Source organism: Colletotrichum karsti (genome assembly GCF_011947395.1).
Source record: "Colletotrichum karsti strain CkLH20 chromosome Unknown Scaffold58, whole genome shotgun sequence".
In the NCBI taxonomy this organism is placed as follows: domain Eukaryota; kingdom Fungi; phylum Ascomycota; class Sordariomycetes; order Glomerellales; family Glomerellaceae; genus Colletotrichum; species Colletotrichum karsti.
The window spans coordinates 161,642-174,137 of record NW_024065958.1 but is presented as its reverse complement, the minus strand read 5'-3'; the positions used below and the strand labels follow the sequence as shown (position 1 = coordinate 174,137).

The 12,496-nt window shown below is 55.3% G+C and overlaps 4 protein-coding genes across 4 annotated transcripts; 2 read left to right on the top strand and 2 right to left on the bottom strand.

The window, feature by feature from the left end:
* Window positions 1-1,328: 1,328 nt before the first annotated feature.
* CkaCkLH20_12389 (cytoplasm protein) lies at window positions 1,329-4,823 on the top strand (the record flags this gene model as incomplete). The annotated part of the gene is made up of 7 exons (XM_038895102.1): window positions 1,329-1,452; window positions 1,512-1,550; window positions 1,621-1,738; window positions 1,793-1,889; window positions 1,993-3,080; window positions 3,131-4,375; window positions 4,427-4,823. 7 exons carry the CDS (start codon window positions 1,329-1,331, stop codon window positions 4,821-4,823), a joined length of 3,108 nt encoding a protein of 1,035 aa, XP_038739616.1.
* A 1,062-nt stretch (window positions 4,824-5,885) lies between these two features.
* Window positions 5,886-7,063, bottom strand: CkaCkLH20_12388 (uncharacterized protein; the record flags this gene model as incomplete). Its single annotated transcript, XM_038895101.1, has 4 exons — window positions 5,886-5,999; window positions 6,093-6,185; window positions 6,399-6,713; window positions 6,887-7,063. The coding sequence occupies 4 exons, from the start codon at window positions 7,061-7,063 to the stop codon at window positions 5,886-5,888; spliced, it is 699 nt and encodes a 232-aa protein (XP_038739615.1).
* Window positions 7,064-7,678: 615 nt separating this feature from the next.
* Window positions 7,679-8,644, bottom strand: CkaCkLH20_12387 (maintenance of ploidy protein mob1; the record flags this gene model as incomplete). The annotated part of the gene is made up of 3 exons (XM_038895100.1): window positions 7,679-7,920; window positions 7,974-8,201; window positions 8,275-8,644. The coding sequence occupies 3 exons, from the start codon at window positions 8,642-8,644 to the stop codon at window positions 7,679-7,681; spliced, it is 840 nt and encodes a 279-aa protein (XP_038739614.1).
* Window positions 8,645-9,813: 1,169 nt separating this feature from the next.
* On the top strand, window positions 9,814-12,104 carry CkaCkLH20_12386 (uncharacterized protein; the record flags this gene model as incomplete). Its single annotated transcript, XM_038895099.1, has 4 exons — window positions 9,814-10,069; window positions 10,137-10,952; window positions 11,006-11,046; window positions 11,100-12,104. 4 exons carry the CDS (start codon window positions 9,814-9,816, stop codon window positions 12,102-12,104), a joined length of 2,118 nt encoding a protein of 705 aa, XP_038739613.1.
* Window positions 12,105-12,496: the final 392 nt, after the last annotated feature.

The following is a 12,496-nucleotide window of genomic DNA, read 5'->3' as shown; positions in this document are numbered from 1 at the left end:
CGATAACAACAGACGAGGGCCAGGCACCGGACCCTGACGACGACACCAGGGCCAATTCATGGCCACGCTTCAGTCGTTTAATATTCAATGGCAACAATTGGAAACGCATCTTCATCGGCGATCCGTCTAGGCGCCTTTGCGGCTCCCCTGTCGGTCTTTGCGGTCCAGGCCAACGCCGGGCCCGGGGCCATCCAATGCAGTGCGATGTGGCCGGCGAACAACTGCCCCGCTAGGTTGGATGTAGGTGCGCTAAAGCCAGTTGACGTCATGTTTCCGAAAGCTCTGGTTTTAGCGTTTCAAAGAGAGGGGCAACAAGGGGCCAGACACCGGGAGCAGCAAGCAAGCAGCAGTCGACAGAATTTCCTCGCCGTGTTCTGCAGTAAGCTACCAGGTAGGTAACTGCCAGCAGCTAACTGGCAGTACCTTAAGTAGGTACGTGATGGAGGCGGGGGGCTGCGGGTATGAAGGAGTCCAGTTCCTAGTGGTACCTACCTTACCTTACCTTAAGGTAAGTAGGTACTGATAGGTAACAGCAGCGAGCCGGTCGCGGGGGAAACTACCTAGGTACCTGGCTGCGTACTTTCTCTCTCTTTCTGAACGGCCATTCCACATGGCAAACAGAATGCGCATATTGAATGCCCCGCGACCGTCGCCCCCTCAACCCTTGGTTGGCTGCAGGTGGTGCTCCCGCTGTTCTTACTCGTGCTTCGTCTCATTGCTGGACTTCCTCCTGCTATCTTTCCATGCGTCCGCTGTTAACACTCCCGGCCGCACAGCCTTTAGCTTTACGCAGTAGCTTTCCCGTGCCGCTAGGTAGTTGGCTACCGCCGTCGAGGCGTTGCTACTTGACTCTCCGGAGGAGAGCTCCCGCTGTCACCCATCTCCCCAACACGTCCCCCGCGGCAAAAAGAAAAAAAAAAAAGAACCTCACACACCAACCGCGCCCTCCTCCGTCTATAATCCTTTCACCTTACGCCATTCTTCGTGCTGCATCGCCAGCCCTCCATTGACCCGCTAGGCTAGTTTGCCGGACTTCGTACAAGCTCACCGCCTGCTGCTGAAGCTATCGTGATACGTGACGTTGTCTGCCGAGTCGTTGTGGTAGCATCGCTGGGGTGACTGGCTCTTACCAAAGTCAGCTCCTCCTGAGGCCCTGCAGTTCGTCCCGTCGCAGAAACCTTTCGCTCTTTTCGCCGCAGCAACCCACACAAGTTTTTCCCCTCCTCACACCTCTCGCAAATCCCTCAACTTCCTTTGCTTGCCATTGTGGTACTCAGCATACTGCCAGCCACGTTACCTGTGCTCTCCACGGCCCCAATTCGCCCATCATGGTCGTATTTGACGGGCACGAGTACCTCACCGAGGAGGAGAAGCGCCTCAAGGAAGACCGCAAGCGAGAGAAGTACTGGAAGAAATGGGGTCCCTATGTTGCCGAGCGACAATGGGCGACCGGTGAGCCAACATTCGTCACTATCACCAAGAAACGCAATCTAATCGAAGCTGTGTCGCAGTGCGTGAGGACTACAGTCCCGACGGAGACGCGTGGAGTCGTGAGGATCTCCCCCCGCCTTCTTGCTCCACGAGAGCTCCAATTGCAACCCGCTGACAGACGAACCCCAGACTTTACCCACGACGACGCAAGATCCCGAGCCTACAGATGGGGTGAAGATGGAATCTCTGGTGTCTCCGACACCCACGGCTTCCAAAACATTGCCTTTGCATTCTGGAACGAGGAAGAGTGAGTCGTTGTCAACCCATGTATCGATTGGCTCAATTGCTGACGATGCGGTAGCGACTTTCTCAAGGAGAGGCTCTTTGGCCTCTCAAATCCTCAGGGAAACCATGGCGAGAGCATCAAGGAAGCCCACTTTCATGTTGACAACACACCTGTGAGTAACAACAGTTTGTTTTTGGATGCAGTTACTAACAGAGATTGCAGACGGTAAGATCAGAAGAAGCGACGTCGATTGTCCGTATTGACCAGATTTGCAGCACTCTTACATGAAATTCCTCTACAAATACCCCCAGAAGAAGTTCCCGTACAAGGACCTGCTGGAGGAGAGCGCAAGGAGAGGCAAGGCCGACAAGGAATACCAGATCATCGATACCGGTGTCTTTGACGAGGACAGATACTGGGATATCTTCATTGAGACGGCCAAGGCGACTGACGACCCCGAGGAGATCCTCTTTCGTGTAACAGCATGGAACAGAGGCCCCGATCCGGCGCCGCTCCATATTGTGCCGCACATGTGGTTCCGCAACACTTGGGCCTGGGGTCGCGAGCCTGAAGACAAGAAGCCCTCGATTGAGTCTTACGCCGAGAGCATGGCCAAGTCCAAGCACCACAAGCTCGGCGAACGCTACCTGCTTCTGTCACCGTCACCCGGTGTCGGTTCCAGCGGGGAGGACGTGCTACCCAAAATGTTGTTTACTGACAACGACACGAACTACGAGCTGCTGTATAAGCAGAAGAACAAGACGCCCTACGTCAAGGATGCTTTCCATAGGTACATCGTTGACGGCGAAAAGGGGGCTGTCAACCCGGAGCAAAAAGGTACGAAGACTGCCGCATGGTTCAGTTTCAACGAGGACGGCGGCGTTGCTCCCGGCGAGTGTGCTGTCGTGCGTTTCCGTCTGTCCAAGAAGAACGAGACGTACTTTGACGAAGGGGAGTTTGATGACCTGATCGACCTGAGAATCGCTGAGGCCGACGACTTCTACTACCGTCTCAGCCCTCTGCCGATGGCTGATGACCTGCGCAACATCCAGCGCCAGGCGTTTTCCGGTATGATGTGGACAAAACAACACTACCTGTTCATCTGGGACCAGTGGGCGAACGGAGACCCAACGCAGCCTCCTCCGCCCCCGGGTCGGAAGGACATTCGTAACAGTCAGTGGAAGCACATGCACTGCGACGACATCCTGTCCATGCCGGACTCATGGGAGTATCCTTTCTTCGCCGCCTGGGACAGTGCTTTCCACTGCATTACCCTGGCGATGATGGATCCTGACTTCGCCAAGAAGCAACTGGATCTGTTTACTCGAGAGTGGTACTGCCACCCCAACGGACAATTGCCCGCGTGAGTAGTTTCAATAACGTACCATGAGAATCATAGCTAAATAGGACCAGCTACGAGTGGAACTTTGGCGACGTCAACCCCCCGGTCCACGCCTGGGCCACATTTCGCGTCTTCAAGATCGAGCGCAAGATGTACGGAAGACAGGATCTGGACTTCCTTGAGAGAGTCTTCCAGAAGTTGTTGCTCAACTTCACCTGGTGGGTCAACCGCAAGGACGCCGAGGGCAAGAACGTGTTTGAGGGAGGTTTCCTCGGTCTCGACAACATTGGTCTTTTCAACCGTTCTGAGCCCCTCCCCACTGGTGGCTCCCTGGAGCAGGCAGACAGTACGGGCTGGATGGCCTTCTATTGTCTCAGCATGCTGAACATTGCCCTCGAGCTGGCAAAGCACAGGCGTACCTACGAAGACATCGCGTCCAAGTTTTTTGAGCACTTCATCTTCATCAGCGATGCCATGACATTCAGAACTGGTCAGAAAGACGAGAAGTCGCTGTGGAACGACGAGGATGGCTTTTACTACGATGCCATCTCCTGGGGTGGTCCCTGGATCCAACAGCTTCCTGTTCGATCCCTCGTCGGCTTGATCCCGCTTTACGCGACCATGACTCTCGAGCCGGAGTTGATCAACAAGTTGCCTTCTTTCAAGAAGCGAGTAGACTGGTTCATCGAGAACCGTTGTGACTTGGCTGAGAGAAACATGGCCAGTATTGCCAAGCGCGGTAAGGGCAACAGAATTCTACTGTCTATTGTCAGCAAGGACAGGCTCGAGAAGATTCTCAAGCGCATGCTTGACGAGGACGAGTTCTTTAGCGAGCACGGCATCCGCTCTCTGTCCAAGTTCCACGAGAAAAACCCGTTCTCTATGGAGGTCAACGGGCAGACATTCTCCGTGGGCTATGTCCCAGGCGACTCCGACAGTGGTCTGTTTGGAGGCAACAGTAACTGGAGAGGCCCCATCTGGCTTTGCGTCAACTTTCTCCTGGTCGAGTCTCTCCAGCGATTCTTCCTCTTCTACGGCCACGAGTTCCAGGTCGAATGTCCCACGGGTAGCGGTGACTACATGCATCTGGGCCACGTCTCCGAAGAGATTCAGCACCGTCTGCAACACTTGATGTCTCGCAACGACGACGGCCGTCGCAGCATCAATGCCGGAAACGACTTGCTCGACTTCGACCCTCACTGGAAAGATTACTTGTGGTTCTACGAGTTCTTTGACGGTGACTCTGGCCGCGGTCTCGGCGCCACCCACCAGTGTGGTTGGACCGGTTTGATGGCAAGAATGATCCACGATACTGGGTAACACTCACACATATCTCAATGATGCTCAATCGCTAACAACCATTTCAGAATCAGCTGTCGTCTTCCGCACACTCCCCGCACCCCTTCCGCCGGAATGTCGCACTATTTTGACGACATTCTCACCCGTGAAATCAAGCGCCGTGACTCCAACACCCCGGCAACCCCGGGTCCCAACGGCAAGCCCCGCATGCGCAGGTCGTCGACGGCGCGGTCCATCGGCGCGCGCAGTGACTTTGACAGCGACATGAACGGCGCAGACGGTGACGAGGGGTCGCTCGGCAACTCCGTCACCTTGGAAGACCCGGAGAAGCTTCGGGAGAAGTTGAAGGAACGGTCGGAGGCGGACGCGCACATGCACCGGTACATCTCGGACCAGCTCGAGCGCTTCAAGGGCGACAAGGAGTATGTCAACGGAGGTGACAACGAGTACGAGACCAGTGCCTAAGCGATGTGTTGTTCGTGTGGTTAGTCTAGCCGGTGGTCGGCGAGTCCGAAAGTAATTGCTTGAAAAGGTCGGTGGGCATCATGAATAAGACGGGCGGGAGAGGGAAAGAGCAAAATATTGCGTTACAGGAGTCTCCTTGCGTGTGAATGCGAATACACTACTTACTGCCATCAGTGCACATAGACACATATACAGGTCTGTTAGAATGTCGAGGATAGAGTTACTGGAGCTTCAATATACACGGGAAGTTCCCATCCGTCTACGCCGACCGCTCTTTGCGCGTTTCTGTGCGATTTTGTTTTCACGGCTGGGTCTGATCACACGAGACCTAGGTTCTTTCCGGGCTACATACGATTGTCATCAGTGTCGTCATGTTCGGGCGTAATGATCTTGCTGAGATGCTACTTCCCTCGAGGGCGATCGCCAAACAAATGAATTTGACAAGCTCAAGTGAAACCAGGGCAGCCATAGGTCCGATCAGAGCTAGTTATCAGGCGTCGCTTGGGAGGTCATAAGAGCGGTGGAGTTGTCGTTGCTCTCGGCCTGGGTGGCAGACATCTGGGCCATACTCATCATAACCGACGGAAAAGGCCCGTTGGTAGAAGTGGGCAGCGGTTGTTCCAGTCAGAGAACGAGGCGTTGGCAAGTTTCCGTGAATGCTTCTATTGTAGACTATGCACAGATTTCGTCTCATGGCCCGGAACAGGATCCCTCCTCTCCCTTTTACTTTTTCTCGGAAGGCCAAAAGATGAAACCCCTCTCTTTCTGAGCCCGCCAAGTCTCCACGGAGAATTCATACGACGAGGAGGGGGGAAACCCCGGATTCTTTCTCATCGTATAGATTTCGTTTGGAGCGCGCAGTAACAGCCCGGCACCATATTTCCCCCCCCCCCAAAGAGAAGAACCCCGCGGCTAAAGTTTACAAGAAACACACACACAAAGAGAATAATAGTTCGCGGAGGGGTTCAGAAAAGGGGGGGAATTAGATGAGGTGATTCGGTTCTTTTTTTGTTTATGCTAGTCGGCTTCCCATCTCAGATAGTAATAAGATGTGAGACTGTTTTACAGGGCGTCGTTGAGGAGCTTGTTGAGCTTGGCGATCTTGGAAGAGACGCTGAGGTCGATGGTGCGGTCGCCGACCTCGACGATGAGACCGCCGACGATCTCGGGGTTGACCTAGACGGGATGTGTTAGTTGGGAGGTTGCCCTTGTGATGTGCCGGCGTTGCCTGGTCCGAGGTTCTCGGTGGTTTCGGCCGAGAAGACGTACCTGGTTGGTGACCTTGAGCTTCTTGCCCTGGCCAACGTAGGCGGACTTGGAGATGGCGGACTCGAGTCTGTTGAGGGTTCTGTTGTCGAGTTGCTGTGATGATGTCAGTCACTGTCCCAATATCGTTTTGTGGCAGCGTCCGAGGATGCGGCTTGTCGGTAGTCTCTGCGGGGGAATTGCTGTTCGACGCATGTTCCCCACGCGAGTCTCTCTCAAAGCCGCACCGTCAAAAGAGACATATACGCCCTCCCACACATGCCACTTATGATATTAAAGCCAACCGCATCCTTGAGATATCAAACGTACCGTAGCGCTGGTGACGATGAGCTCAACCTCACCACGAGCGGCGCTCATGATCTCGGCGAACTTCTCGCAGACACCGGGGAGGAGGCCGAGGCGGTTGTTCTCGGCGAGGGCGGCCAGGAAGTTCTTGACAGTCTCCTGGGAGCTGGCGCCGGCCTGCTTGGTGAGCTCGGCGACGATGGCCTCCTTGTCCTCGGCGCTCAGGGTGGGCGCGGCGAGGATGGTGGACAGCTTAGCATCCTTGGAGACGAGAGACTCGAGGGTGGACAGAGCCTTGGCCGTGGGGTCGAGGGAAGAGGTCTTGACGGCGGCGGTGTACTACAGGAAAACGACACAGTTAGCGTTGCTGTCGTTTCCGCATCCCAAGTGGGTTTTTTTAATCCCTCCATCCATCATCGGAAGATCCCAGTCCTCGATCAAACTCGAGCTCCCTCAATTGAGCCATACAACTCAATTGACCCCGGAAAAATGCAGCGACGGGGTTATCGTACCAGGGCAGTAGCGTAGGTGCCGTCGAGGCCAAAGACGGCGACGGGGGGCTTGACGTTGTCGGTCGCAGGGGCGGCGGCAGCGGCGTAGGTTCGGACGGCCGGGGCAGCACGGGGAGCAACGAGGCGCGACGCGGGAGCCGCCGCTCGGATAGCGCGGGTAGCCGATCTCGAGAACATGACGGATGTTCGTGGGTGGTGTTCAATTGATGGGAGTCGGACGGAGAGGGGGCGTCGGCGGGCGGGAGGGATGCTGCTGGTCTTGAGAATCGCAGGTGGTAGCTGTCGGTTTTCGACGTTGAGGTTTGAACTTCGGCAATTTGGGATGTTGATGCCTTGGGGCTGGCCGGTGCGTGGTGCACCAGTACCGTGAGGCATCAACTTAGGTAAGCTGGGTCTTGAGGTCGGATCGGTGGAAATCGGAGCTGGAATTCCTGGGCCATCCATTGCAGGGCCAACGTCTGCACGGACCATCCGAATTGAGTTCCCTGCCTTGGACATGCCTCTGTGACGAATTGAGATGAACCATGACGCTTCAAGCCGTGTCCAAATTGTCATGGCTAATACTCGGATTCTCAACTTAATGCTGAATTCCCCATAACCCTATGCGTAGTCTACGGTAATATCACAATTGCCGCTGCCCTTGTCCTGTCTGCGAGGGGGGCTGCAGCGGTATCAAAGCCGAACGCGCCCAGTTATCAGAACTTCCCGAATTACCAAACCGGCGTCCCTGTTATCCCCAACGCCCAGACAATGCATTCATTCATCAATTTCAAGATTTCGTCGTCACCTCGCTCAATCGCTCTCAATCATCTTCTCCGCAAGGTCATTCAACGGGCCGTAAAAGTCCTTGCCGCTGGCGAGCTTGTGCTCGTCGACGAACAGCACGTACTGTTTGAAGCTGGTGTTGAGATGGGGCTCGAGACCGAGCTCCCTGATGACGGCGTAGTGGTGACAGTACACATGGGCGTAGACCCGGTACATGCGCTTGAAGATCTGGCGCACGTGCGACGAGAAGTTCTTCGGGAAGGGAACACCTGTGTAGCCGGTCAGCGCAAACTCCTGCCGACACGGGACGAGGCATACGAACCGATTCTGCTGGGCATCATCGTCTCGTTGTCGATGGTACTCTGGACCCAGGTCATGAGGTGCTCGATGTAGTCAGGCGCTGACATGTGGGTCGGTTTCTTGTACTGGTCGCTATCCTGCCAGAGATACTCGAATTCGTCCGTGGCTTTCATCTCGGGACACGACTGAGGAGAGCAGAACTCGGTGATGGCGCCGTAGAGAAGGTTGATCTGGTTGTAAAAGTCGACCACTGCGCATCGCAAACGTTAGTCGACCCCGCGCCACCTTTGCTCATGGACTTCCGTAGTCTAGGGTGTGCTCACTGTTGACCGCCAGCCATTCGTTCTCGTCTTCGCCCTCGGGCAGCTTCACGACCTTCCTGAGACTGCCTCCTCCGAGAGTCGCTTCGGCATACTGTCGGAGCGCGACGCCGTTGTTGCCTCCCTTGACGGTGCGCGCACGAAACTGGTTTCTAGCCGCCTTACTATCGTCGTCGCAATCGTCGTCAGCAGCGTCCAGCACATGTTCCAGGGGATCGGGCTCGGTGTTCTTGATGACCGTCACGTCGCGATTGACGGCGCTGCAGCGCAGGGGATCCGGCACCGGCGGCCGGGGACGTGGCGCCGGCAGCGATGGTATCCCCCCCGCCAGCAGCCCTGTCCTCACGCTGAGGTACTGCAAAAGGGACATCATGGAGGCGGCTGTAACGGTGGTACTGACACTGTCATTCCCGGCACCCCGTTCATGGTGGCGGCGTATCGAGGAGTGCTCGAGGGTTCAAATGTGTTTTAATATTATCGTCGTTTGTTCTGGCTTCTGCATTCCATTCCAGTGGTTAGCGGGGTAATGGAACAGATGAAATCCGGCGGACAGCGCTGAGAGATCGTTCAAGGCGTACCTGGTGGTTTGATGACGTTGGCGGGCGATTTTTGTAGGCAGAGTTCGTGTGGTTGGGAGGACGTTGATTGAGAGAATAGGTCAATTTAGAATAACGCAGGTGAAGAGATGCGCGCGGCTCATTGTTTTGGGTGTCATAGGTAAGGCGCTGGTCAAAGGGTCCCCCCTACTGCATGGAAGGGATGAGTGGTGTTTATGCGCTTGCCCAATCGGTGTGGTTGCTGGGCTGCAGGAGCCGGCTTTGTGGATACTCCAGCCACACATCCGCATGATAGACGTGGCTGATGCACGGGGTCTTCCCGTTCAGTCTCCGTCGGGTAGCACGGACACCCCCGGCCGGCAAACCTCGGGCGGAGGTTAACCACGGAATACCGGACCCCTTCTTACGGAAGCGACCGCATCCTTTTGTCGGACATCGGGACATTATCGGGGGTCGGTATGTATCCACTTTACACGAGTGAATCGAGATTGGGTCCGTCACGACTCAGTCTCTTGCTTTGATCAACAATGTGAGCATGCTAGGCCTCTAAACAGTTCAGTGTTTCTCCCGGCTGGGGTTTGAATAGCCTCAATTCAAAGTGGGGAACCTGTCATCCCCGCACTCTAGTCTTGTTTCCCCTCATTCTGTCCATCTCAGTCTAGGACTGGCCGACTTGTAGAGCAACGACTTGAAGGTTTTCTCGGTTGAGAGTTGACCGAGATTAATCATTTGACTGGTGTGGACCAGGAAATAGTAGATCCAGCTCCAATGTTCCTACCTAGTCGTCATCACCGTTAGGATGTCTAGCCTGGGTATTCTTGGCCGGTGTCTGGGTTCCCCGCGCGAACCAGAATCCTGGGACAACACAAGTCGAAATACATTTAATTATCACCGCGTGCGCTTGTCATTCGAGCAGTGTCTGAATCCGAGACTGTCTGTAGGTCTGACGTTGTAGTTGCCTGAGTTGTCGCAACTGCATATCGACATGCGTGCTTCATATTTCTTCCCATTGCTATGCATCCTCGTCGAGGCAAAGATAGATAGGCAAAAAGTCGTCCAAACATTCAACCCTCGTCGCAATGCCAGCTCGCCAGAAACGCCACTGCAGGTAGGCAATGGCAACTTCGCCTTCGGTGCCGACATCACCGGGCTTCAGACATTCAGCCCCTTTGCTACGATGTCGACCTGGGGATGGCACAACTTCAGTTTGCCGACCACTCCAGGCCGAACTTCAATCGAAGGTGAGTCGCTGTGTAAACGTATTTGGTGTAGTATCTGAGGACGCGGGACTGAGTACAAACTTCGCAGATTACAACGGCACTGAATGGTGGACGCACGGCCGACTGGTCCAGTACAACATGGCCAACCCAACAAACAACGACATCGCAAATTGGCTCCGCGAGAACCCTCACCGGATCAATCTGGGCACCATCGGCTTGTCGTTTGGTGGCAGCAATGCATCGGCCGCGGCTGTGACGGAAGACATGCTCAACGACAAGCAGCAGGTTCTTGACATGTGGACGGGTGTCATCCGCTCCAACTTCACTTACAAGAATACTCACGTGAGAATTGAGACCTGGGCAGATCCGAACTCAGACACAGTCGCCGTGTCCATCGAGTCCACACTGCTCTCTTCGGGAGACTTGTCTATTTTCTTCGACTTTCCCTACCCTACAAACGACAAGTTTGGAGCTCCGTTCGTGGGGAGGTTCAATCAAACGGACAAGCACGTAACGTCTTTTGCGACATGCGGAGGTAATCAGGCCAAAATTCACCACAACTTGAACACCACGGAGTACGACCTACGCATCCAGTGGGACGGTGGAAGAGGCAACGGCTCGGTTGTGGCGCCGACCGACGGAAGCCATCGATATGTCTTGTCAGTGAGTGGCACGGAGAAGCTTCAGTTTACAGCCAACTATGCGCCCGTGAAGCCCATGAGCCAGCCAAGGTATGACGACATCGTGAAGGCTTCGCAAGACTGGTGGCTCTCGTACTGGTCCGACGGTGCTTTCATCGACCTGACCAACACAGCGGACGCCAACGCAACCGAACTTCAGAGGCGTACGATTCAGTCCCAGTACTTGGTGGCAGTCAACTCGGCATCTGACTACCCTCCACAAGGTAACCTTTATAACCTTGTATTCATCTTCAATACTAGACTGACTTCGGCCCAGAATCCGGTCTCGTAAATAATGGCTGGTTTGGGAAATTCCACGTGAGATTCACCCCTCCTACCCTGGATCACCAAGTCTAACCAGCTTCCAACAGATGGAAATGATCCTCTGGCATAGCCTCCAGTTTGCCCGCTGGAACCACTTCCCCCTTCTCTCCCGATCCCTCCCGCGAACCTACAACCACCTCTTGCCGTCCTCCCTTTCCCGTGCCTCAAAACAAGGATATGCCGGCGCCCGCTGGGGCAAGATGACGGATCCCTCGACCATCGACGCGCCGGGCGAGATCAACACTCTCTTGATCTGGCAGCAGCCTCACCCGATGTACTTCGCCGAGCTAGAATACTGCCACGCGCCGACGGCCGACACCCTGAGGAAGTGGGACGAGGTGCTCACGGCGACGGCGGATTTTATGGCTTCATTCGCCTTCTTCAATGAATCGACAGGAGTGTACGACCTCGGCCCGCCCATGTATCCCGTCTCGGAGAACACGAACCCGAATGTCACTGTCAATCCAACCTTTGAGCTGGCGTACTGGCGCTTTGGGTTGGACGTGGCTGTAACCTGGAAATCCCGCCTCGGCGAGGAGGTTCCTGGAGCTTGGACGAAGGTCAGGGATAACCTGGCGCCCTTGCCCATAGTTGAAGAGACGTACCCCGTGTACGAAGGTGCCCAGGGGATGTGGACAAACATCACCACGGTACAGGACCATCCGGCAATGTCGGGAATCTTCGGACTTCTCCCGCCTCCTTCTTCCGGGCCCGCGCTCAACCGAACCGTCCTGGAGAACACAGCTGCCAAGATCTGGGAGCTTTGGGACCTGAACGAATCGTTCGGCTGGGATTTCTCGATGTTAGCCATGAACAGCCTACGTCTGGGAGATTCGCGGCGAGCGGTCGAGTATCTGTTGCATCCTACGTTCCAATTCGACGACGCCGGGTATCCTGTGGGAGGGACCAGGGTGCCGACGCCGTATTTCCCCAGCTCGAGCAGTTTGCTGCTGGCCATGGCCATGATGGCCGGAGGATGGGACGGCACCGAGGGACCGCATTTCCCCGAGGGATGGGATGTTGCGGTGGAGGGTTTTGCTCCTGGCCTCTAGTATAATCGTAGACATAGAGCCTAGATATTCATGAGGTCAGCAGCCGCTGACCTGAATGATACTCATGAGCCACGCTCGTTGCCTAGAAACTTGATGATTCCGTCAACAGCACTCAACGCAAGTGTTCTCCAACCATTAGCACACCAGACAACCGGAGTATCCAACAACAATGTTCAAACGTTTTGATTTTCTTCTGCTGGCATGAGCCGTGTCGACTGGACACGTGAATGGCGAGCATTTCACAATATTCTGCTCCCCATCCAACCAGCCTGCTGTGGCGTCGAACGACCAAAAAAAATAAAGGGGCGCCGGTGCGCCGATAGCCCGGCGAGCATTCCATCTGCATCTACAAAACCACCTTTCCATCCCCTCATCCCCGGAGTCATGTCCGC